General features: G+C 51.4%; 1 protein-coding gene across 2 annotated transcripts in view; it reads left to right on the top strand.

Moving 5' to 3' along the window:
- Positions 1-12,610, top strand: part of MAP2K5 (mitogen-activated protein kinase kinase 5) — a 259,237-nt gene extending 246,627 nt beyond the window's left edge. For both annotated transcript variants that reach the window (XM_081228777.1, XM_081228778.1), the window contains one exon: positions 12,147-12,610. In XM_081228777.1, the coding sequence (XP_081084903.1) occupies positions 12,147-12,251 (105 nt within the window). In that variant the 3' untranslated portion in view covers positions 12,252-12,610. The remainder of the gene's footprint in view (positions 1-12,146) is intronic.
- Positions 12,611-25,910: the final 13,300 nt, after the last annotated feature.

Consider the following 25,910-nt stretch of genomic DNA (forward strand, 5'->3'; position numbering starts at 1 on the left):
ATTTCCAATCTTATTTTCCTTAATATATCCATATAAAGCTATAAATTGCCTTTTAAGTATTACTTTAGCTGCATCCCACAAATATTTATATGTAGTGTTTTTGTTGTCATTCAGTTCTAAGTAATTTCCAATTTCAATTAGGATTTCTTTTTTGACCCACGAATTATTTAGAAGTATTTTTTGTTTGCACATAGTGATGTTTTGTTATCTTGTGATTGTTGTCTGCTTTTCATGCACTGTGGTCAGAGAACATGGTTGGTATAGTATCAGATCTGTTATTGAAACGCCCTTCCTACACTGGTTTTTTTTTTTTTCCAGTGTTCTCTCTTTGCTTGAAAGGCATGTGATTCTCTAATTGTTGAATGCGGTGTCCTATTTACATCCTTTAGGTCAAATTTGTTAATCGCATTACTTAAATATTTTGAGGCCCTACTGATTTTCTACCTGCTTTATTTATCAATTACTGAGAGAGCTGTGTTAAAATCTCTCACTATTAGTGTGGCTTCATCTGTTTCTCCTTGCACTTTTGTCAGTATTTGCTTTAAGGTGGTGCTGTTAGATGCCTATGTCAAAATGCTATATCTTCATTTTAAAATGTTTCTTTTACCTTTATGTAGTGACTCTCATTACCTCTAATATATTTTGCTTGAAATTTTATTTTTGTCTGATATTAACATACCGATGCTGTCTTCTTTTGGTTAGTATTTGTCTGCTATAGGTTTTCCTATCCCTTTGTTTTCATCATTTCTGTGTTCTTTTGTTTTAAGTGAATCTCTGCATTTTGCTGTTGATGTTTTTAATTTTATCTGAGACTCTCTTTTAATTGATTAGTTTAATCATTTTTATTTATTGCATATTGATACACCTGAATTTTTTTTCTACTATCCTGTTTTGTACTTTCTTCTCTACAATGCTTTTTTGACTTTTTTTCCTTTCTTCACTCTATTAATTTTTTTCTTCCTTTTTATTCTCCCCAGTAGTTTAGATATTATATTCTGTTTCTAGCCTCTTATTATCCCTGAGTTTCTAACTTTATTTAGCAAAGCCTAAGGTTAATCACTAAATATACCCCCCTTCCCAACAATACTCAGCCTTAGGTTCAATCTCATCTTTATATTAGGTAGAATTGGCTTTAGCTGCACATGATTAAAACAACAGCAGCTTAAGTAAGACAGCAGGGTATTCCCCATACATATAAAGGAAAGCAGGAAGTAGGGTGCCCAGACTAGCTGGCAGTTCCTTCCATCTTTCCAGTCAAGGGGCATTTGAGCTCCAGGCAACAGGAATGAGGAAGGGCAGTAGAAATACCACCTTCATTTCAGGGCAGTTCTGGGGATTGGCACACAGCATATGTGCTCACATGGCATTGGCCAAAACTAGCTGCAAGTGAGTCTGGGCATGCAGCTGCTTTGCTGGGTGACACTTTTCCTTATTAAAATCAGGATTTGTATCACTAAGGAAGAAAGGGGAATGTTTATTGAGAGGCAGCTAGCAGCCTCTGCCACAGCCTCTCTCCCCCGGACATAAGGACCCTAAGAGTTTCTGATCAGTTCCTTCTTTCATGTCCAGAATTTCATTGTCATTTTGTTTTTAGATCCTCACAATTAGTCATTACTCTTGTTGTCATTTTGTATAATCAGTACTTGTTGAGATTTATCCATGTGTTTAGCAGTTATGTGTTCCTTATTCCTGTTGCATCCTACTTCCTCCTTCTGAGGTTTCTTTTCCTTTTGGAAGTATATTAAGAGTTCTGTCAGTGAGGGTAAAACTGTCTGAGTTTTTGTTCTAGGATTGTCTTTACTTTGCTCTCTTTTTCCTTTTGGCTGTGCTGCGTGGCTTGTGGGATCTTAGTTCCCCAACCAGGGATTGAACTCAGACCCTCGGCAGTGAGAGCACAGAGTCCTAACCACTGGACTGCCAGGGAAGTCCCACCCTAACTCTTGGTTGTTAGTTAAATTGGGTTTAGAAGTTTAGATTGACAGTTTTTCCCAGGGCGTTGAAGATACTGTGTTGTCTTCTGGTTTCTACACTTGCTGGTGAGAATCTGCCAGCTGCTCAGCTGCTGCCCTTTGTAAGAGATATGCCTGTCTCTCTGGTTGCTTTTAACATCTCTTTTCCTGGTATCCTTCAGTTTCCCTACAATTTGTCTAGGTATAGGTTTTGTTGTAGTTATTCTACTTGGAGATCATTATGATTTTTGAATCTGGAAATTCATATCTTTCATCAGTTCTCAAAATTTTCAGCTGTTGTCTCTTTGGATATTGACCCTACCCCACAGTGTCTCGTCTCTTCTCATTCTTTCCTCTGGGTCTTTCTCTATCACATTTAAAAAAATTATTTTTTGTTTGTCTCTCGTTACTGACTAGTGCTCTGGATAATTTTCTCAGATCATTCTTCCAGCTTACTAAATCTATCCTTGCTATATTCAGCTTGCTATCTGGCTCATCTATGGAGAATTTCTTTTGTTTTTTCCAGTCACTATATGTGTTATTTCTGTAAGTTATATTTGATTCTTTTTCAAATCTCTCTTCTCTCTTTTATAATGTCTTGTTCTTAGTGTTTCAATTTCTTCTTTTATGCCTTCAGTCTTTTCAACTGTACATCATTTTACATTTTCTTTCCAATTATTTTTCTGTCACCTTGGTTCTGAGAGCTCTAATCTTCCTGTGTGTTGTGTCTGCTGACTCTTGTCCATGGATAATTGTTTCCTCACACGTTTTAGAAGTTTTATTGTAAGCTCATACTGAATGGGGCTTATTACTGTGGAAATTACTAAATTCCAGAAGTATATCCCCAGAATGTTTTTTCATGCTCCTGAGAGATACTCCAGAGTATTGCTAGATCAATATCAATGTTACATTAGTTTATGAGCAGCCTTGTGTTCTGAGACCACAGCAGTGGTACATTGAACCCCAAAGTGCACGAGGCTCAGAGCCACCTCACACAGCATCCCCTTTGCTGATGGGCAGACTTTTTCTGGCTCACCCTTTCTGCAGTCCCAGTTTTGCTCAGGGTCTCAGGCCAGCTCCCCAGGTGGACCTTGTCTCCTGTGTCCACTTAGTTCTTCACACTTTCCAGGTCCTACATTCCTAGAACTGATAGCCTCCCTTAGGGCTACAAGACCTCCACGCACACACTTATAATTCTGGTTTTCAGTTCCCTCTTCCTTTTTGGCACGTGAGATTTCCTTCTTTTTTACAAGTTCATCTAGTATGCTTTTTGGAAAATGTTCCATTTTATCTGGCATGGCTGGGAATTTGTAGAGGGAGGGCTTTTAGGCTTAGTCTCTCCCCATCTCTTCATTCACTCACTGTCGAATCACTTTGTTCTGTTTTGTTCAACAAGCTTACTGAGCTGCCTGCTGTGTGCCAGAAATCGTGCTGGGTCTCATTCTTTCTTCCCCTTCTGCACGCTCACATGCCCACATATGCGTGTACACACACACACACACACACACACACACACAGCCAAGGTCTCAGAGTTTAAACATCAAATCTCAAGAGGTAAGAAAAGAAAGAGGGCTGGAAAGAATCCATCCTTCTGAGCATTGTGTCTTTAGATCCCCACGACCACACAGCCATCACACCAAAAGATGAACCTTGAACATCCAGATGCCTGTAAGTGGCCCCCATATTCACTGCTTGGACCTGCAGACTCAGCCTCTCAGACAAGAGTCCTCAGCATTATTGGAGCGAGGCCCCCTCTCTCCCTCTGGCACCCTCAGGTCCTGACTTCTCTAGGTATCTGCTCAGACCGAGACTGCGAGGGGGAGCCAGCACTCTCCCTGCTGTTCCCCCGAGTCCTGTCTGAGTTTCCTACAGGGCAGCCACCATAGCCCCCCGCTAACTGGGCCAGTGGCACCATTCTGCCACCCAAATGGGTCAGCTTCCTCCGACACAAACTCATGAGTGCTGGCATCTGCATGTTTACTCCTCACGGTGGCCCACTGCAGTCGTCCTGTGCTCCCTCCCATACCACACTGCTCGAGTCCTGTGGCTGCCCTGTAAGGACAGGCCCTAGAATGACTTGCGGAGACCTCTGGAAACATCTTGCTCTCTCGATTGGCCATTTTCTGAACAATTACTTTGTGTAGGAACACATAGATCTGCTCAGGTGAAAGGTGGAGAGTGCCTTGACCCCCCCCCACAGATGCCTGTGTACAGTCTAGGATGGCTGGAGGTAAGCAATTTGCTGCTAATAATTGAATATTTGGGAAGAAACATCTATTTCTGTAGCAGTTGTGAAGATAAACTCAGGAAGGTTGATGGAAATGGCATGTCACAGCTGCAAATCATTTCTGAGGTCTTAAAAGAAAATGAAGGGCTAGAAGGGAACCCCCGACCCCAGCCGTGGAAAAGCTTTAGGAATCAGAGGCTGAGAAAGCACAGTCTCAGAACAAACGCCTTACCTCGGAAAGTTCCGCAGCCAGGGCGTTGGTCCAGGTAGGCTGGGCTGGGCAGACAGGCAGATTCCACACTAGCTGATAGGCAAGGCTCACACCCTCATCTTACTGCCGCTCCCCCACATGCATTCTACCTGGGGGGATAGTAACCTCCCCTCATGCTGCCCAGTGTCTATCTGTGAACCCCTGTCTGCAGACAAGCAATCTCCCACCCGACCCCAGAGGCAGAGAGAGCTGGGGTATTTGGTTGGGTGACGAGGCCAGCCAGCAGCCTCCCTGTGTTCAACACCAGCTGAGAAATAAGACTCAGGAAATGACAGAAAGGAAGCATCACTCCTACTTCTGTAAAATCTGAGTTGAAGGGCGTGCTTACGTGGGTGGCCCGAGGGGCCCTCCTGAGAATTTACTGCAGAGCCCAGTCAGAGGTGAACAGCCTGCCTGGAAGCTTACCAGGAGAGGGCAGGCCAGAATGCAGCCTCCCTGTGGGCAGGAGACCCCTGAGCCGGACCTGCTCCGTACTTCCTCCCAACATTGCCACGCCTCCCCCTGGGGACACGGCTGAGGGGTGTGATAACAACACAGGTCCCTCGTGTGGAAGGATGAAGGCAGGGGAATGGAGGTTCCCCTGGAATAGTTTCTCTTTTACAGGTGAGGCCATTGTGGCCCTTTCTAAGCTCTCACGACTCCTGGGCTGGTGAGAGAAGGCTTGTTGACTGTCAGTCCAGGGCTCCTTGCCTTACCCCACACAGGGACAGGTGGAAGAATTGCTGTGGAGGTGCCTCAGCTTCTCCCTGCTGAGTTGTGCCTGGGGGCTCCCCTGCAGCCACAATCCCAGCCACCTCCTTCCCTGACTCCCCCTGTTGATTAGCTCGGGCACACCCAGCCTGGAAGGAAGCGTTGACCCCAGGGATGATCATGGGTTATTATCTCATGTAATTAATATTATAAAGGCTGCCCACTGCCCTGGCACTTGTCAGCCATTTAGCAGACACTGGACTTATGTGCATTTTTCCAAAAATTATTTAACTTCTCTAATCTGAATTTATCTCCAGAGTAAGTAGAGATTAGATTGCTAGTTTTGAATCTGTAGCAGTGGAATGCTTTTTATTATGTAAAATTAATGCAGGATCTCAATACTAATATAGGAAAAAAAAGTAGTGTTTTTTTTAGCATGAATGTGTAAGTAAGTATTCATTGTAGACACTTACTTCTTTAGAAAGGCGTCCATGAGACTTCTCTTGAAGGACACAAAAATCTGAGAGCCAGGGTCATAGGTGATGGTTATAGTCTAATATCTGCATCAGTGTCCCACTTATCTCTGATACTGCCTCAGGAGCCCCATATCAAGGAAATCCTGACTCACCAGTTGCCCTCTCAGCTTAGGCATCTCTTAAGCCCACATAGAAGCTTTAAAAAGGAATAGCAGAAAAGTTTCATTTTAGAGTTTACTTGCTGACAGTAGCTAGCAGCTGTTCATATGAATTGCTTACGGTAAATCTACAGGTCAGACAAGAGGGACTCAAAGCTTGCAGGAGCTGACGCCACTGGAAACTCAGAGCAGGCCTGACCCACACCCCTGGCTGGGCATCGTGCACCGGGCCACTGGGCATATGTGCTTCGTGGCCTCAGTGCACTGGCTCTGGTGTGGTGCTCACACAGTTTTATACCTACACACAATGTGAGTGTACATCACAGCCCTGAGTTCTTTTAGGTGCCCAGTGCACCACCACAACCTTCCTAGGTGTTGGCCCATGTATGAGCAGTCGGTAATATGCACAGATCTAACAAGCAGACTGCCTGTCCTAAGAGCTGCAGAAAATCAGTTACCATCACAGTGCTGGGTAACACATTGCCAATATTCAAGGTAACATTTAGAGTTGAACATAGTTGAGCGTATATATTATTTTTTAATTCGTTTTTAAACAAATACAGCTTAAAATATCTTAATGATTTGAATCAAACGTGTGGAAGCCCCAGCACACCTCACACTCTACAGCCCTGCTGGTCTCTGAGGTCCCATCCTATCCTACCGCACCTCCATATTGCCGAGAAGGACTGAAGTGTTCTACCCCTGCCACGAGGGCTGGACCCTAAAGGGACATGCAGAGAGCCTTCAAGTAAGGCTGGCAGGCCCAGTGCAGAAAGGTGAAGTGATGGGCAGTACGTTGACCTTGGGGCCCCTCCAGCCTCTCGGATCACCTCTTACAGGCACCTGCCTCATGACAGGACTGGCCCTGCGGCTCGCCTGAGCGTTTGTTGGACTCTTCTTGTTTTGGACTTAGCTGGAGTGTAACTGGGCTGGGCTTGCTTACTTGAATGAGCTCGTGGGTCCTTGGCATTCTGTCCTGTGTGGCGTCCTTGGCGGGAAAGGAGGTGCCTGGTGGCCTGGTCCTCATCCTGAGAGAGAGGAATCCTGTGGTCCAGAGAGTCTAGAGCAGCCTCAGCTTGTAAAGCCTTCTCCCCAGGCCTGCCCACCCAACCTACGGCCCTTCTCAGCCTAGCCTCAGGCTCCTGGGAAGCAGTGTAACTTACCTGTCAATCCAGCTAACTTTTCTTGGCAGTTCCTATGTGATTAGCACTGCCCTGCCCTCGAGGCTTCCAGTCTGTGCTAGGATAAGGTGGGCTCAAATGACGATAATACACAGTAGAACAAGGGTATGCTCTTGTTCTGGGAGAGATGGCACCTCTTGAGAGGAGACATGAGGAAAGGCCCCACAGAGTAGACCTTAGGTTTGGGGTGCAGTCTGCTGCCAGGCATCCTACTTATTATTTCCACCCTTATGTCTAGGGTGTGGTCTCCATAGCCCTGGAAAATTTCTTCCAGGCCCTGGGTCTTCATTTTCCTGCTTCTCTAGAATCTAGACCCAAAGAGAAGGAACAGAGACCACCCGGCGCCTGCTCTGAGGGCAGGCTGTCCTGCAGGGTGGATGTCGCCATCCCCCAGCCCTGGCACTGCCAAGGAAGGACAGCATAATGGCTGAGGCTCGGGCTCTGGAGACAACACCACAGTCAAGCGTCGTGGTCTTGGACAGATTCCTTCATCTTTCTGTGCTTTAGCTTCCTCACCTATAAAACAGGCATAATATAATACTTAATAGATTTGCTGATTATTAAATAAATTACTTGATTGTGCCTGACACAGCTTTGAGCGGGGAGGGCACAGTTTGCCTTTTGGCCACTGTCATTTCAGTTTGTCAGTTAAAAATTACTAGTTAAAAATAATGTACCATATATTCTTGTAACAAGTAGGAATTTAAAACTCACTGTGCCCGCCCCCAGTGAGCAGAGTAGTGTGCTGTCCTCCGCTGGGTTCAGCCCTTAACCCTGCCACTTTCTAGCTCTGTGACCTTGCCACAGGTCACATTTATTGACGTCTCAGTCTCCTTTGTGTGTAAAGGGGGTGATGGGTGGGTTCTGGGCCATGTAAGGCAGCCGGGGCCTGGCTCACAAAAAGGGCTCGATGAATAGATGCAGACAGAGAGGACAGGCAGGTCACTTTTTCCTGCCTCAGGCCCACGGCCAACTGAGGGCCTGCGACCTGCCAGGCGCTGCACCGGGCGGGCAGCCACACCAGCAAGTCCTTAAATGATTCACATGCAGGAAGTTCTTTAGGAGGTTATACAAGAGAAGAGACTATAGAGACCCCAAATAGGTAACTTCCTATTTGGGAAGAAACTCAAAGCCCAACTAAGGGCAGAGAGTGAGGTGTCAGTGAATGAGCACTGGCCTGGGAGTCCAGACACTTCAACCTTAGGCGGTACTTCTCCGCAGCAAGCTCGGAGCGTCCACCTCCTGCCCACACGGTGGACCCCTGGACCCCTCTTCTCCCTGCCCCCTTTGGCAGAAGCATGGAGCGCTGTCCACATGGGGAGGGCCCTGCCATCAGCCATCAGGAAGGCATCTCATCACGATGACACGGGTGGGCAAAAATTAGGGGCGTTATTACAGAAGGAGAGGGCCAAACTCTAGCGAAGCCCTGGAGGCTAGTGCCCAAGTGAAGGAGGGTGTACTGAACACTCTAGTTTCTCTTCACGAGTTAGTGCGCGGGCATGATCTGCCCCTCGGCCCCGTGGTGGGAGGTCTGCACCCGGTGATGCTGCTGGCTTTGGTTGTTGTTGACTCATCTCTCTCACTCTCCCCTGTGCCCGCCTTTTGGATCCATCCTACGTCTTCCAGTGCCATCCTTTTCCCTTCATTATGTCTCCACCTTCTGTGGCGAAGTTTGTGGGCCATTATACTTCAACCCTCGCCGGTTTAATTGTTGCAATTGGCCCTGAGAGAATTCGGGAAATGAAAGTGGCTCCCACTGCCTGGTGATGAGGCCAGTGAGATCATTCAGCAGCTCCAGACTGCACGCGCCCTGCCAGCCTCTGCGGAGTGACCGCTGACACACTCTCCGTGTAGGTGGCAGAGGCCTGGGTGTCTGGGGCCGTCACCTGGGGTGGAGGATGCTCTTGACAAGCAGCATGTGGGTGTCCTGGCTCCGAGGGAATGGGCCACGCCATGCTCCCGCCGCTCCCTGGAGCCTGAGTGGGCTGCGAGTTTGTCCACATCTGGATTTCTCTGCCTAGGGGGAGATGTGCATTTACCCAGATGCAGAGGAGGGTCTGGCTGCAGGGGGCTGCAGCCCTCTCCGGACCACACAGAGACCCCCCCAGAAGGGCTGTGAGGTCAGCTCTACGGTTGCAGGTGCAGGAGAGCATGTGGTCCTGAGCATGGCATTTGGAGTCAGGAGACCCACGTTGTGGTTCCAGCTCAGCCCTCGCTTGCGTGACTTCACACAGGTCCCTGAGTGTCTGTTTCCTCATCTGCAGGGGGGCTGTGTGCGCCTCCAGAGTGAGCATGGGGATCGGTGGGAAAATGAGAACAGAGCCCTCGGCAAGGGTCTGGCCCAGAGCACTCACTCCATGGTGCTGGACTCGGTATCATCCGGTGTGCAGTTTCCATTGGTCTCCAGGCATCTGGCTGTTGCAGGCATCTGCTTGGGCCTGTCAGGAGCCACCTAGGAATTCAGGCACCATAGGGTGGCCGAGTGATCTTCATGCTTTTGCCAGAATTGTCCATCAGATTTCGTTTGCTCATTAAACTCATGAGGAGTACCTGCATCGTGTGCGTCACAGGACTGGAGGAGCGTCCGCTGTACTCCAGGGAGGAAAGGGAGCACGTGCGCTGTCAGGGTCACAGGGGATGCAGTCAAGCCCTGAGAACGTACCAGAGTAGCAACCAGAAGCTCCAGCACTTAACCAATCACGTCCCCTCCCCAGTGCTCAGTTTCCTTTTCTGTAAAATGGGGTGATGGTGTACTTTCCCTGCTTCCCACCCAGGGCTGATGGGAGGGGGCAGAGTCAAGTAAGAGTGATCTGCCACCCTGACACCACTCTCCCAGGATGTCCCAGGGGCGACACAGGGGTCAGGACCTGCCGTCTCGGTCCCCCTCTGGCCAGGCAGGCCTGAATCCCATGGCAGAAATAAGGCAAGGGGGAATTGCAATCTGGCTCTGCCTACCCCAGCTCAGCCCAGGGAGTGCCCCAGGCAGTAGGTTTGGGTTATAGAGACTTGTGATCCAGTCGCAGCTCTGGGAGATGGGGCAGGTCAACCGTGACCTCTGTTTCCTCATCTGCAAAGTGGAGATTATTGTGCCCCACCTATGTGACTTAGTGCCTCCACCCCAGACCGTGAGGTGTGCATGGGCACTGTAGGCAGAGATGCTGCCAGGCTATCATGGCCCCCAGGGTCTCCAGTGCCATCTCAGCTCCTGTTTCCCTCTGTACAACTCTCCACGTTCTCACTCCCCACATACTGGCTTTCTCTGCGTGCCCATTCAGATGGTGGACCAGGCAGCCTACAGCTCCCACATTCTCCTGTCACAGCCCAGGATGCCTAGAGAGGCTGGGGTCTCCCCTCCATCTCTGTCTCTGTCTCCTCTCTTTCTCCCTCTATGGTTCCCCGTCTCATTCCCCCCAAACCCATCAACAGTGGCTGGGGACAAAACCACTTGTCTCGGTCACTCCCGTGCAGGGTGGTGTAAAGCATCAGGGGTACACAAGAGATGGGGGTCACCTCCCAGTCAGGGAGGACAGGAAAGGGGCAGAGTCGCCACCAGAGCGGTGGATGCTGCCCCTCTCCTCGTCCGCCTCCCGGTGCACCTGGGCGAAATGCTTCCTGTGGTGTAGCCAGCAGCCTTCCTGTAACTGGAGGAACGCTGCACTCTCCCCTCCTGCGGTTCCGCTCTGCTTGTTCCTGAACAGATGATAACAGAGATGGAGCATATGGCCCCCAAAGTCACCGGGCATTCTAGGAAAGTGACACTGTGCCACCCCGGGCTTCAGGGGAGGGGCCCATCGGCTCCTGAGCACAGCTTCTCCCTTTGTTCTTCAGAAGGGCACAAGGTCACCTCCTCTGAGCCTCCTGGAAAGGAAATGTGCTCACTGACTTCAAGAAGAATCCCCTCCATCTAGGCACTGATTTAGGCAGGCACACATAAGGTGAGGTGATATGTGTCGGGGTGGGGGACATATGAGAGCCAAGACAGAGTCCCTCTTGGGCCTCTCCCACCTCAGCCCCCCCTCAGGCTTGTGCTGCCTGCGGGACACCCGCCCGACCTGACCTCCCGCCCCCTCCCCAGCCTGGTCCTTGACTGCTCCCACACACAGTGGGGTCTGGGCATCCGAGCCCTGGCCCCGTCCCTCCTGGCTCTGTGATGAGCTCATCAGGAAAGCTGCCTCGAAAGCCCCGCCTGGCCAGAGGGGAGGCAGAGGGGGCCCAAGAAGGGCTCAGAAAGCAGAAGGGAGCAGGGAAATCGGAGCTGGATGGCTGAAGCGGTAGGGAGAGGGGGAGAAGGCAGCTGGGAGGCCCCCATGCTCTCTGCTCTCCCAGCGTGGCTCCCTCAGTCTCAGGCTACAAAGTCTTTGGTAGGAGAGGAGGCTGCCAGGTGAGCATCCCTTAGCAGAGAAGCACTTGGAGAAGAGGAGGGAAGAGAATGCTTTCCAGTTTTCCTTTTACCTTTGACCTGTGGCCAGGGTGATCCCATGGCTGCCCCTGGTTTTTTCTGACCTTTCCTGGGAACTCCCAAGGAGGCCCTAAGATTGAGAGGAGGAATCTTGTCTCTTCAGGACAGCTGGGGAGGGGGCTGACTAAATATAACCTGGCCTGCCTGTGGGCTAAGTAGGTTAGAGCCTGAGGGGCCACATGGAGGCTGTAGTGCCCCTCCAGAGTCTGGTCCCCAGCCCCCAGCTTCTCACCATGAACCAGCACATCCGTCCTCCCCCTGACACGTTTGCCTTCCCTTCACTCGCAGATTGTTCATAGGAGGGCTGGAGACAAAGAAGAAAACGGGGGTTGACGTAGCCCCTGATGAGATGATTCTCTGGTCTCTGGGCAGCAACTTGATAGGAACGCTGGCAGCTGTGGTGCCAGGCCTTGCCTGCCGGCTGTTGGAGTGATGCTGGGCTGAGGAAGGGCCAGGCAGTGTGGAGTTAAGATAGGCTCACACCCTTGGGGATCTTTCAGGCTGGTTGGAGTTTCAGGAGAAGGTAGCCAAACACCAGGCAGAATGTGAGGTTTGCAGCGAGTGCTCTAGACAGGCATGTCATTGCTCCACCTTGGGCCTCAGTCATCTAGGCTGTGAAATGGGGCTGAAGCTGCCCTCACAGGGCTGTTGGGGAAGACTGAGAACAGGGCTTGGAAAGTGATGACGTGCAGAGTCTGGGGAATGCCTGTCACAGCTTCCTCCTCTTCCCCGCAGGGCCACCCATTCATCGTTCAGTTCAACGATGGAAATGCCACCGTGGTGTCCATGTGGGTGTGCAGGGCACTGGAGGAGAGGCGGAGCCAGCAGGGCCCCCCCTGAGGCTGCAGTGTGATGCTGAAAGCCCAGGACTGGTCACCAAGGGGAAAACGTGCCTGTTGTGCCCTTCGTTTGCTGTCCGCACCAGAAGAGCTTTGCTGGACTCACCTTCGACTCTGCTGGCAGATGACCTTGCCTAGGGAGCCCTCAGGGTGGCCAACCCCTGCAGGGCAAGCCCTCGCCACCCCCACCCCCGGGTCTGGAGGCCTGACTGGCAGGGAGGGTAGAGGGGTTGGGGCATTGAGAAGAGAGGCCCCTACGCCCTTGCTTCCCTTCCTTTTTCCTGACATTCTCCTTTGTAAAGGGTCAGGCCCCGTCAGCATCGCTGATGGGAATAAAAATATTACTGCTTTGTGACTGCCCACCGCCAGGAGGGTTGTGCTGTGCAGAGGGTCTGTTGCCCACCCAGGGCTGGGAGCAGCACAGGGATATGTGTGGCAGTGCCAGCCCCCCAGGAGCGCTTCCTGCAGTTCCGTGACAAGGCCCACAGCCCGGCCCATTTGACAGGTGAAAAACTGAGGCGTGGAGGTCCCTGAACCAAGTCCCACAGCGAAGAGTGGCCAAGCCAGCACTAGAGCTAAGATCTCAGGACCCACGTCATGTGCCCCTTGCTGGGCTGGAGTTTGTCCCCACGCTCACGGGCCAGGCAGTCCCAGCAGCAGCTCCAGCTCCAACACAGTGATCTGATCTGGGGCCGTGGGTGAGGAAGGAGACCAAGAGCTGGGAAGAAGCCTGGGGTGGTTCTGAGAGGCCCTCCTTCCCTCCCACCCCACACCCCGCCACCAGCTCCTCTCTACAGCAAGCTGGCCCTCACTGCCCTTGACGTCACGCCCAGGGAACCTCACTCACCTCGGGCCATTCACAGCCATCCTGTTAGGTAATCCTCTCCATCACCGCCAGGTAAGTGTGTTGCCCCCGTTTTACAGGTGAGGAACCGAGGCTCAGAGAGGCTCGGGTTGCACTTGGAGGTCTAAGTGGCATCCTGACACATCCAAAAGCAAGCTCCTACACCACGCACGCATCCAGAACCTCCTCTACCACTTTCCTGTCTCCATCCTCCTGGTGCCCACTCCAACATACTGGGACTTGGCCTTGCCTCCTTTCTTTCTCTTTCACACCGCACATATAGCCTACCTGGAAGTCCTGCTGTCTTTGCCTTCAAACTGCATTGATTCCACCACTTCCCATCCTCATCCAAGGCACCACCGCTGGACCACTGCAACAGACTCCTACCAGGCACCTGCCCCTGCAGTCTATTCTCCACACAGCCACTAGAGGGAGCCAGGTAGAACAAGGCAGATCCTGGCCCTCCCCGCTTGGAACCTCCAGGGGCTCCAGCTCACTCAGAAAACAAGACAAAGACCCAGCAATGGCCTGTGTGACCCTATACAGTCTGCCCCCATTATCTCTGACCTCAACTCCCATCACCCCCAACTCTCACTCTACTCCAGCCACCTGACCACCTTACTGACCCTTGAACATCCAGGGACACTCCCCCACTCAGGGCCACAGCAGAGACACCGAGCTGACCCCCAAAGGTTCATGCTCCCTCCATAGTGTAGGGCTGTGGGGAAGCTGCTACCCAGCCCCAGACCAGCTCTCCCAATCCCCCTTGCATTTAACGGGCCTTGTGGCTGGTTCTCATCAATTGAAGCAGATGGTAGGTTGCTTCCTGGCCAAGAAGCTTAAAATGCAGATGTGCCTTCTGTGTTACATGTTTCTCCATCCTCCTGCTAAATGGAAAAATGACTATATTGGGAGGTGCGGGAGGCTGAAGTCCGAAAGGAAGGAGCCTGAATCCTTGAATCACCAGTTGGAAGAACATGCTGACCCCAGGAACCCCTGCACTGGACTGTTAAATGAGCTTGAACTCAACTATTTTGCGTTTATGTTCCTGGCAGCTAGTGTTATGCCATCTAACATAGGCCTTCATACCGGGTGCAGGACGTTCTTCCTCCAAATATCCACATGACTCACTTCTGTCCCATTCAGGACTTCGTTCATATGGCATCTCAGTGAGTCCTGACCTGACAGCTCTATTTAAAATCGCAGCCCGCCCACGCCTGCCCCCTGGGACTCGTGTTCCCCTTGCCTGCACCACTGTCCTCCACTGCATTTGTTACAAACCACTAATTGTACTCATTTATTCTATCTTCCATCTCCTCCCTTCCCCTCCTCCCCATTAGAATGTACACTGCACAAGGGCAGAGATTCTGGTCAGTTTTCTTCATGTGGCATCCACCCCTCCAGTGCCAAGAACAGATCCTGGCCTCGTAGGTGCCCAGTAAATGTGGCCTGAGTGGAAACTGGCTGCACTGTGATTCCCAGCACTGCTCAGCCCTTTGCCCATGAAGGGCTCAGCCTATGTGAGGCATCCTTTTGTTTCCTGGGGCGGAGTTGTCATCTTCTTGGTAACACTCTTCAAGGTGGTACAGGCCTCCAGCTGCCCCTGGGCCTGGGCAGAGCACCTGCCACATCCCTGGGGCTGGGAGGTCACAGGATTAGATGAGGCCCGGGCCAGCGAGGCTGCTGCTCCCCAGGTCAGTGCTCAGGGCAGGGAGAGCTTCACAGAGCATGTGTTGTGGACTTTCTGAGGAGGAGACGCTCCCCAGAGGGGCCTCCCCAGCCCAGAACATGAACCAGCCACCACCCAGACGTGAAGTTCGTTCTTGATTTGAGAAGATTCACCCAGCCAGCCTGCTATCCCCAAATCCCGAACCAGGGGAGGGAGGGAAAATGATCAGGCATCCCATGCAAGCACTGTGCTGAGGGCTTACTTTATCTACCTGTTTAATCTCTGCAGCAATCACTTGAGGTAGGAGGTATCAGTAATCTGCCCGTTTTACAGATGGAGAAACCAGAGCACAGACAGGCTAAGAGACTTGCCCAAGGACACCCAGCAAGTAAGTAGCAAAGTACCGTTTGGAACTCAGAGCCGTTCTCTTAACCCTGGCTCCAGAAGTCAGTTCCACAAGCACTACATACGTAACACATGAGCGCGCACACACATACCCTGTCCTCAGGAACTCTGGTGTGCAAAGATACTATATCCATACCTTCGGAGTGGGGCCCAGGGGCCTGCTCTGTGGCCACCCCCAGGACACAGAGGCAGAGCGTCCTCCACTGGCACTGAGAAACACTGCTCTGGAGGGCTCATCAAGGCCCTGGACCTGGAGACCAGCTTCCAGGATGACCTTGGACAAAGCATGTCTCCGTCTGAGCCTCAGTTTCCTCTTTGGTAAATGCAGGAGTTGATCCCACTGAGTTCTGGAGTTCCTCCCAGCCCTGATGTTCCAGAACAGGGGTTCTCACCTTTTGGGGCCATGGACCTCCACAGGTGTCCCACAGAAGTGACAGACCCTCACGCCAGAATAACGTGCGCCCACACGCTCGCACACACAGTTTTGTCCACAACTTAGGGTTCGTGGAGCCCTGGAACCCCCTCACTCGTGGACTTCACGTCTGGAGCCCCAGCTTTGGGGTGGCCCTCAAGGTCTAAGTTTCCCTTGGGTTCAGTCTTGGGAAGATGGGGAGCTGGGCGACCCCTGAGGGCTTCTCCTGCATAGAGCCCTCTGGCTGACAGGCAGGGCCCTCTTTGGCCTATTTAGGCTCTGTCATCCCCCCAGTCACCCTTGACAGCCCCAAGGCCAAGCCGCCCTTGCCCTGAGGGGTCATGGAGGACTGAGACCTGGAACACAGAGGGACAGGAATGAGCTCTCCCTTCTGCCCAGAGTGACACCTCACTCACCGTCACCCTGCCCGTGCAGCCAGCCTCCACTCCTCCCTTGAGGCCCCTCTCAAACGGCACCTCCTCTTCAAAGCTTCTCTGGTACAGATGTGAGCCCCCTGAGGGTCTGACTCATCACCCCAGGACCTGGCCAGGGCGGCACATGGCAGGTGCTCTGAGTGTGGGAGGGCTGGAGGACTGGAAGGGTCAGGCCCGCAGGCCCCTCCCCAGGGCTTGTCACTATCCTGTTCTGGTTTCTCACTCCAACCCTCAGAGACACCCATGTGCCTTCTAACCAGGACGTCCAGGAGACCAGACCCCCACAGGATGCAGCCTCAGGCCTCAGACCCTCAAGCCTGGAGGGGGGTGTTTCTGGGACAGGTCAGTTCTCGTGGAGCCCGCAGTTCACACTGGGAGGTGGGTGTCACCTGAGCCTGGAGGCAAGGAGTCCCCTCAGCACTCAGCCCGCTGGACCCTCCTTGTCCTGCCCTTGGTTTTCCCATCTGAGAAGTATGGCTTACAGGACCCCAGGGCTTTGGAGATGCTCCAAGAAGGCAATGGGGACAGGGTGGGACCCTTGTTCCCCACGTGTGGTCAGACAAAGGCCTTGTGGCCCAAAGCAGTGTGACCCAGAGCTGAGCCCAGCCCATTTGGGGGTTGTCAGGTAAGATGGGCTGGGTGCCGTAACCCGGCTGAGGAAGCCATGGGTGCCCTGCCTGCAGGCCAAGAACCTGGGGCCTTGCACTTGAGCTGAACAGACGTGAATCTTTGGCGGGAAGGCATATGCTTCCAGATCTCTGCACACTCAGTGCTGAAGGCCAGCATATAACCTCAAAGTGAGGCCCTGGGATGGTGCCAGGCATGCAGGCAGGCAGCTCCGCAGACCCCCTGTCGCACAGGTTGGTTAGACGGGGATGGACAGCTGCCTCCATGTGGGCTGGGGGAACCCAGAGAGGGTCACGATGCTGCCGCAAAGATGCCTTCCATCCCCGCTGACGGCTGCCCAAATTCCCCACTGGAGCTTCGTCCTGTAGCTAAGTCTGGGCCCTATTAGGATGGGAGCCTGTGTTCACAGAGTACAGGGAGGGTGGGGAGAGAGGCAGTGCCAGGCAAGGCTGCAGAAGAGCATGAAACAACAGAAGCAGGAGGGCAAGAAGGGAGCCAGCGCCAACAGCCCACAGCAGCCCAGGCAGCCAGCAGGGTCCTGACTCCACACTTGAGGCCAGGTGGGCTCCCAAGGTTGTACTGGGTCCAAGTCCCAACCTCCTCATTGAGGGGCTGGGGTGCTTTCCCTTCAAGCAGCCAGAAATGGCTCAATCCAACCACAGGTGGGAGGCTGAGGCCAGGATCAAGGGAGGGGAGCCTAGGCAGGTGGAAGCAGGAAATGGCCCAGGACACAGCCCCCAAGCCTGGTCCCTGTGGGCGCTGGCTGCTAGTGCAGGGGAGGGGGAGCAGAAGGGAGATGGGAGGAGGTCACCAGCCCTCGGTGGCAGAGCTGGGTTTTGATGGCACTTCCTGGCTTTGTCATGACTCCTTTCCGGTTGGCAGAAACCGTGTCCTGATCCACCCGAGATGCCGGTAACCTGAGAGACAGGCAGGTGGGTGCGGCTGGCAATGGGTGGGACCCTGCAGGAGGCAGCCAGGTGGAGTCCCAGAGACAGCCTGGGCTGGCACACTTTATAATCCAAGATGGATTATAAAGTGGGGCGGGGGGAGCCAGCAGAGCCCAGGCCTCGTAATGACAAATTTTCTGCTGAACAACTACAAATATTCGCCGTAACTTTGGACAGAGTCTGAAAAAGACTTTGTTTCCTCCCTTGGCGGTATCATTTGTCTTGTTTTGAAGCCACGAGATTGCAGGGACGAATTTATAGACTAAACTTTGTCTTAATTGCTGTGGTGTCACCACCTCTGTGGCAGATAACAACACAATGAACAAGTCGATGGGGCTGAGCCCTCCAGGTCCTTCTTCTAAAGTGAGACAAATTTCCCTCCTTTGAGCCCAACAGTCCATCCTAACAGTTTGCATTAACTTGCAAGGGATAAATAGTCTCTCCTGCCCTCAGACTTAGTTAAAAGCATCCAGTCAGGCTGTGTTGCTGGTTCTCCCCCAAATTTGCCTTTTATCTTTCCCCCATTTGGGGAGGTGGGTAGTAGGGAGAGCAATGGGGTGCACACTGAGAAAAGCAGTGAGGGTGGCAGGATGAGAAAAGAGCATGGAGGGTCCCCGGAGTTCCAGTGTCCAGATCACTTTAGTTCTGAGAAAGAGGAGAAATAGTGCTGTCTTGCAGTATCAGCTGGGCACAGCACACTGCCTTCACACTTGCCTTTGTTGTTCCTCCCAGCACCCCTGCAAAGGCAGGGGCATGGTTGCCCCACCCCTGTCTCCCACTCTATGTTCCCATCCCAGGGGGTGATGCTCTCCTCCTTGAACGAGCTGAGCCCTTTCTGCCTGTGAGCCATTGCACAGGCTGTTCCCTCAGCCCCGGACACCTTTCCCCGCCACCGTTTTTCTCCTGCCCAACTCCTACTCATCTTCCAAGGCTCAGCTGAAATGCTCTGGGAAGGCCTTTTCTGACACCCACCCACCCTGGATCCCAGTCACTGCGCGACCTCACTGTCTTGTCCTCATTGCTTTTCTTGCACCGTCTGTCTGCCTTGTTCCAGTGAGAGCCCCAAGAAGGCAGGAGCTGGGGCACTGCCTGGCATTCAGGAGATGCTTAAGAAATAGTGATTAAATAAATGGAGGGGAGGCTGGCGGGGCTGGTAGGGCTTCAGAGAACTTAGTGACCTGGCCTCCACCATCCCCCCATCTAGGAACAAGACCCTAGTTAACACTGCACAGCTGTGGAGTGTGGGTGCTCTTCAATCTCCTCTCTCTTGTTCTGCATTTTCCTAATATAATGCAACAAACATATTATTTTTATAATAAAAATAATTTGTTTTAAAGGTATTTCAAACCTCTTGGTCAGCAAGGCAGTAGGAGAGGCAGCATTCAACGTGAGTTCTTCTGACACCCAAGTGGAACCCTTCGCCTCCTCCCCCCGCCCTCCACGGCCTCCTGGACCCCTTTTTGACAATCCTGTGTGGGAGGCAGCAGAATGTAGTGATGAAAGGCATGGGCTTGGAGTCACACAGACCTGGGCCCAAGTCCTGGCTCCTCCACTGACTCGCTGTGTGACCCTGGGCAGGATGCCTAACCTCTCTGGAAAGGCCTGTTTCCTTATTGGTAAAATGGGGTAACAAGAGTGTCCACCTAATGGGTTGTTGCTGTCATTATTGAATCATCCTCCATGCTGACCATGACGTGCACAAAACACTTCCAAAGGGCTGGTTTCCTCCCCCATCCTGCAGGCACCCCTGCCCCACATATACACAGATCCACACAGCCACTCCTCAATCCCTGTGACTCCCCACTTTTTCATCTGCCCCCTGCCCTTCAGGTCTGGAGAAGGACAAATGATGAGGATAATAAGACACATCACCGCCAGTGAGGGCCACTGCACATCTGGCATGAGGGCCTGGCATGGGCATTCTGGCCTCTCATGGCAGTGCCTGTGGGTGACCACAATGCTCCCCACCAGTGTGTTCCTCAGCCCACACCCAGGCCTGCCTTGGCTTCCCCAGGAGGTTTGTGCAGCTCAGGGCAATACCTCCAGGCTCAGCCCTGGCCATACCCAGTCAGGGCAAAGCTCTGGGTTCCAGGCAGTAGCTCAGGAGGCTGAGGGTGTGGACAGAAGTGCCCCCACCTGGATGCACACATGCTCTCATCCATATGCTGTAGTCATCAAGTTCCCGCATACACTCCAGCTTCCCAGGGCCTCTTTTTTGAGAGACAACTGTAGTAGGCAGAATATGACAGCCCCCCAAAGATGTTCACGTCCTGACACCCAGAATCTATGAATATATACATATATTACAGGGCAAAGGGGAATTAAGATTCTTATTCACCTGACTTTAAAGATTATCCTGGGACTTACCTGGTGGTACAGTGGTTAAGATCCGCCTGCCAATGCAGGGCACATGGGTCTGAGCCCTGGTCCGGGAAGATCCCACATGCCGCGGAGCAACTTAGCCCTTGTGTCACGACTACTGAGCCTGCGCTCTAGAGCCCACATGCCACAACTACTGAACCCGCGTGCCTAGAGCCTGTGCTCCACAACGAGAAGCCACTACAATGAGAAGCCCTTGCACCGCAACGAAGAGTAGCCCCCGCTCACCGCAACTAGAGAAAGCCCGCACACAGCAACGGAGACCGAATACAGCCAAAAATTAATTAATAACAAAAATAATTAAGTTAAAAAAAAAGATTTTCCTGGATTATCCAGGTCAGCCCAGTGTAATTATGAGGGTCCTTTATTTATTTTATTTTATTTTTGCGGTACGCGGTCTTCTCACTGTTGTGGCCTCTCCCGTTGCAGAGCACAGGCTCCGGACGCGCAGGCTCAGCGGCCATGGCTCACGGGCCCAGCCGCTCCGTGGCATGTGGGATCCTCCCGGACCGGGGCACGAACCCGTGTCCCCTGCATCGGCAGGCGGACTCTCAACCACTGTGCCACCAGGGAAGCCCTATAAGGGTCCTTTAAAGTGGAAGAAGGATGGGGCTCCCCTGGTGGTCCAGTAGTTGAGACTCCACGCTTCCACCGCAGGGGGCATGGGTTCGATCGATCCCTGATGGGGGAAGTTCTACCTGCTGTGAGGTGCAGCAAAAATGAAGAGGGAAGCACAGGCAGAGAGATTTGAAGTTGCTACACTGCTGGCTTTGAAGAAGGACCCAGGAGCCAAGGAATGCAGGTGGCCTCTAGAAGTTGGAAAAGGTAAGGAAATGGATTCTCCCTAGAGCCTCCAGAAGGAATGCAGCCCCGCTAATGCCTTGATTTTAGCCCAGTGAAACCCATTTCTAACTTCTGACCTCCAGAATTATAATATCAATACAATTGTGTTGTTTTAAAACACTGTGGTGGGCTTCCCTGGTGGTGCAGTGGTTGAGAGTCTGCCTGCTGATGCAGGGGACACGGGTTCGTGCCCCGGTCCGGGAGGATCCCACATGCCGCGGAGCGGCTGGGCCCGTGAGCCATGGCCTCTGAGCCTGTGCGTCCGGAGCCTGTGCTCCGCAACGGGAGAGGCCACAACAGTGAGAGGCCCGCGTACCACACACACACACAAAAACACTGTGGTAATTATGGCAGCAATAGGAAACTAAATGTTTCCTATTTCCTCTTCATTTTCCAGCCCAGGCTGTCCCAAATGCCTTTGGAATACACTGTTCCGTGCATATAGCCCTTTACAGTTTACACAGCCCATATTCCAGGCCCCCGCCCTCAGCTGCCCTCCCCACTCACCAGCCTTTGCCGGCTCTCCTCTCTCCCTCCCTCTCCCCACCTCTCCCAGCACCATGCACCCAGCACCACCAACTCCCATTCTCCAGGAGTCAGTTTCCCTCCTCCAGTTCCACTCCCCTCCCCAACAGGGCTCAGAACTCAGCCTCCTTGAGCCCTGGAGGCTGACCCTTACAGGGCCTCAGTCATCCCAGTACCAAGGACTAGGGACTCCCCCCAGGGCCCAGTAGAGACTCTGAACACACTGTTTATTCATCAGATCCTTCCTCAGCACCTCCTGTGTTCCAGGAGCTGGGGACACAGTAGGGATCAAGGCAAACTAGTCCCTGCACTCTGGAGCCTCAGTTTCCTCAACTGCAAAATGGGGATAATAATATCTACTTTGCAGGGTTATTGTGAAGATTAGAAATGCATTTATGACAAACGTCTAACAGTAGATAACAGAAAAGTAATAGCTATTATTATTATAAGTATTAGTCTTTAGGTGTGATTCATTCATTTCCTTGTAGTCTCTGGTGTGTGGGGAGGTACAACTAAAAAAAATAAAAGTAAAATAATAAAGCAGGGTAAAGGGATAGAGAGGGACAGGATTAGGGCTGGGGTGGAGCAGTGGTATTGGGAGGAGGGTCACTTTCCTATTTCCATTGATACCAGCTAAGAAAACTGGAGCTCCCACTGTGTGCCAGGCTCTGGGCTGGGGCCCCTCATCTCATTTAGTTCTGACAACATTCCTGTGACGCCAGCATGCCCATTTCATGATTGAGGAAGCCGAGGTTCAGAGAGGTGAAGCAATTCACCCAAAGCCACACAGCCAGGAAGTAGTAGCCATAAGATTTAAACCCAGATCTGTCTGGGGTGAAGGCTGTTTCCTCAGCAACAGCTGTCCCCCTGTAAGATGCAGACTGTGTTCTTTCAGAACTCTCGCTCCACTAAGAGACATGGGACACTCCACTGTCACTTCGTCCCAGACCGTGTCGTAATAAAGGCACGTGCCACATACATCAGGAGGCAGAGGAAGAAGAGAATTATCAGTGGGGAAAGAGGGAACACCTCAACAATATTTGCAGAGGAATGACTGGTTCCTGATTCCTGAGCAGTGAGCTTCCATTTACATCTGCAGAGGGAGAAGGCTGGCTGGGCCCCCCTCTCTGGGGAGGCCCCATCTCTCCTGGAGAAAGGAAGATAGTCATTTCTCCAGACCAGAAAAGCCAGTGGGGTGCCAAGACAATTTAATGGGGAGAAGATAATATTTTCAACAAATGGTGCTCTGGCAACTGCCTATCTGTATGCAAAAGAATAAATTTGGATCCCTACCTCCTATCAGACACAAAAAATTAACTGTAAATGGAACAGAGACCTAAATGTAGGAGTTAAAACTATAAAGGTCTTAGAAGAAAACATAGGAGTAAATCTTATGACCTTAGGTTCAGCAAAATCTTCTCAGTTTTGACACCAAAAGCACAAGCAGCAAAAAAATAAAAGATAAATTGGACATCATCAAAATTAAAAACAAAAGACATCATTAGAAAGTGAAAAGACAACTCACGGGGCAGGAGAAGATATTTGCAAATTACATATCTGATAAGGGACTTGTATCTAGAATATATAAAGAACTCTTTCAAGTTAATAATAAAAATACCAACAATCCAGTTGAAAAAGTGGGTAAAGGATCTGAATAAACATTTCTTGAAAGATGTACAAATGGCTAATAAGCACATGAAAAAGATGCTCAAAATCATTACTCAGCAGAGAAATACAAGCCAAAACCACAGTGAGATACCATTTCACACCCACTAGAATGGTATAATAAAAAAATAATAATAAAAAGTGCTGTCAAAGATGTGGAGAAATCAGAGCCCTCGTACATTACTGATGAGAATATAAAATGGTGCAGTGCTTTGGAAAACCAGTTCTGGCAATTCCTTAAAAAAAGATAAACACAGAGTTACCATGTGACCTGACAATTCTGCACCTAGTATGTACCCAAGAGAAATGAAAACATACAGTCACACAAAAATTTGTACATTAATGTTCATTGCAACTTCATTCAAAATAGCCAAAAAGTAGACACAACCCAAATATTCATGAGTGGATGAAAAAACAAAATGTGGATATCCATACAATGGAATATTATTTGTCAATAAAAAGGAATGAAGTACTGATAGATGCTACTGCATAGATGAACCTTAAAAACATGCTCAGTGAAAGAAGCCAGGCACAAAAGACCACATATTGTACATTTCCAATTATATGAGAAGTCCAGAATAGGCAAAGAGAAAGTAGATTAATGGTTGCCAGGGTCTGGGGGAGGGGGGGAGATGGGGTGATATCTAATAAGTATGGGTTTCTCTTTGGGGTGATGAAAATATTCTAAAATTGATAGTGGTGATGGTGTACAATTCTTTGAATACATGAAAAACCATTGAATTGTACACTTTAAATATGTGAATTACATCACAATAAAGCTCAACCTGTCCCAGCAAGCAGACTGAACTCCACCAATGTTCAGGCAGCTGCCCAGAATTGATCTGAGGCTGTCAGGGAAGGGGAACTCACAGATATTGAGTACCTACTCTGTGCCGTCTGCTTGTGCAAGGCTGGGACTATGGGGAGAATTTTCAGGAGCCTGAGAGTGAATCCCTGCTTAAATTGTGCACCCAAGGCACTCAATCTAGTCCCAGACCTGGCTATGTGCCATACACCCAGCACCTTATTTAATCCTTATGACATCCTTGTGGGACCCAGGATATCCCTGACCCTGTAAGGCCAGGAAATATTTTACAGATGCAAGTTTGGAGACTCAAACAGAGCAGAACTGGGATTTGAACCCAAGCCTTGCTGAGTCCAGAGTCTGTTCTCCTTCCAGCCCCTCCGCCCACCATGCTGTGTGGAGGAGGCCCTGGAAAGGAAGCCCTTGCTACCAGGGAGCGCTCAGCAAGCCTGCCAGCTGCTCCCCACCTGCCTGCCAGAGCCTATTCCCCGCCTCCTGTGAGAACCAGCCTTCAGCCTTCAGAGGCTCTGCCTGAGTAGCCTTGCCTGAATCTGTGTGGAGGCTGAGAATCCCAAGACCTTCCTAGACATCACCAGGAAGCATAGAACCTACAACTCTTGAAGAACCTGATTGGCCACTAAACAACAAGTGCACCGTTCAATCACTATGGCCAGCAAGTCTGGTCATAGCCCTTCCATTCAAATGTTGTTCACTCATTCATTTAACATGTTGAGCACCAACTGTGTGCTAGGCCTTGTTCTAAGCCCTGGGAATACAACAGCAAACAAAACATTCCAGTGGGAGAGGCAGAAAACACGCACAAACAAATCAGGAAATATTAACCAGTGAACAATCCAATGAAGAAAATAAAATAGCATCAGACAGACAGGAGTGAAGGGTCCGGGCAAGCAGATAGGCTTAGAGGAGGCTCAGTGTAGTGACCAAGAGAGTCCTCTGAGGCTTCTGAAAGGCAGGCACTGAGGAGAGAAATGAAGGTAGCCTGCTCTGTGGGGCGGAAGCCTCTAAGGGCCATTGAATTTTCTTCCTGTGTGTTCCTTGGCTTGGTAGGAAATTTCTAAGTGCCCACAGAGTCTCCCCTGTGCTAAAGATCTTGGATAGAGAGAGACTTAGGGCTAAGCTGGGACTGACAGCAGGTGAACCCTTGGGGGAGGGGAGGCAACTGGGACCCAAACTAGAGATTTTGGGTTGGGGAGGAGTCCTGGCGCCAGCTGAGATACCCACCCTCTTTCACAAATACCTCTGTTCAGGCCTTGGGGATATCTATGTCTGGTTGGGGCAAGTAAGTCTGTCCTGGGCTCCCTCCTCAGTCCCTCCCAGCCTAACTTGCATCCCCAAGTGCAGAGAGAGCCCCAGATTGGGCAGAGCCAGGCCCTGCAACCTTCAAACCATTCTCAAGTCCTCCAGGCTCTGCCCCTCCTCTAAGCTTAAGCGACCTACACTCAAGCAGTGTCCCTCAAGCTCCACCCCCCATCCCCTCAGGGCTCCAGAAGAAAGATGTTTATCTGCAGTGCCCTTGGGCCTCTGAGTCAACCCTTCACTCCTGCAAATTGCCAGTGTGCCCATCCTACAGATGCACATATTGAGGCCAAGTCAAGGTCCATGGTTACTCAAGTGGACAGTAGAACTGGATCTAGGCTGAGACTTTTCTCCCTCCTTTTGATGTCCCCAGGGAGAAGTCCTTCATTGGCAGGAGCGCTGGCCTGGCCTCTGATCCCCAAGAGCCGGGTCTGGGAGGCAGGAACCCAGAGTGTATGGCCTCCGGCAAGCCCTGGGCCCTCCCTGGAGCTTCAGTCTTCCCGTCTGCACACGGAGCGAGGTGGGCACTTCTGAGCACCTTCGTGCAGGTTCTGTGGCCCCCGCCTCCCCCGCGACCTCACCTCTGCCCTCGGCTGCGGCCAGCAGGCCCCGCCCAGCCTCCTTCATTTGCTCGGGCCGGGCCGCCGGGAGGGGCTAGGGTCTATCTGGTCGTCGGATTAATATGCAGATATTAAGTAAACAATAAATTAGCAAAACTACAAGAAAATTTTACAGCCCTTTGCATTTGGCAATCATTGAGTGTTAATTAGAAATTCATTACAATTAAA

Source organism: Mesoplodon bidens (assembly GCF_964165515.1).
Source record: "Mesoplodon bidens genome assembly, chromosome: 3".
Classification (NCBI taxonomy): Eukaryota; Metazoa; Chordata; class Mammalia; order Artiodactyla; family Ziphiidae; genus Mesoplodon; species Mesoplodon bidens.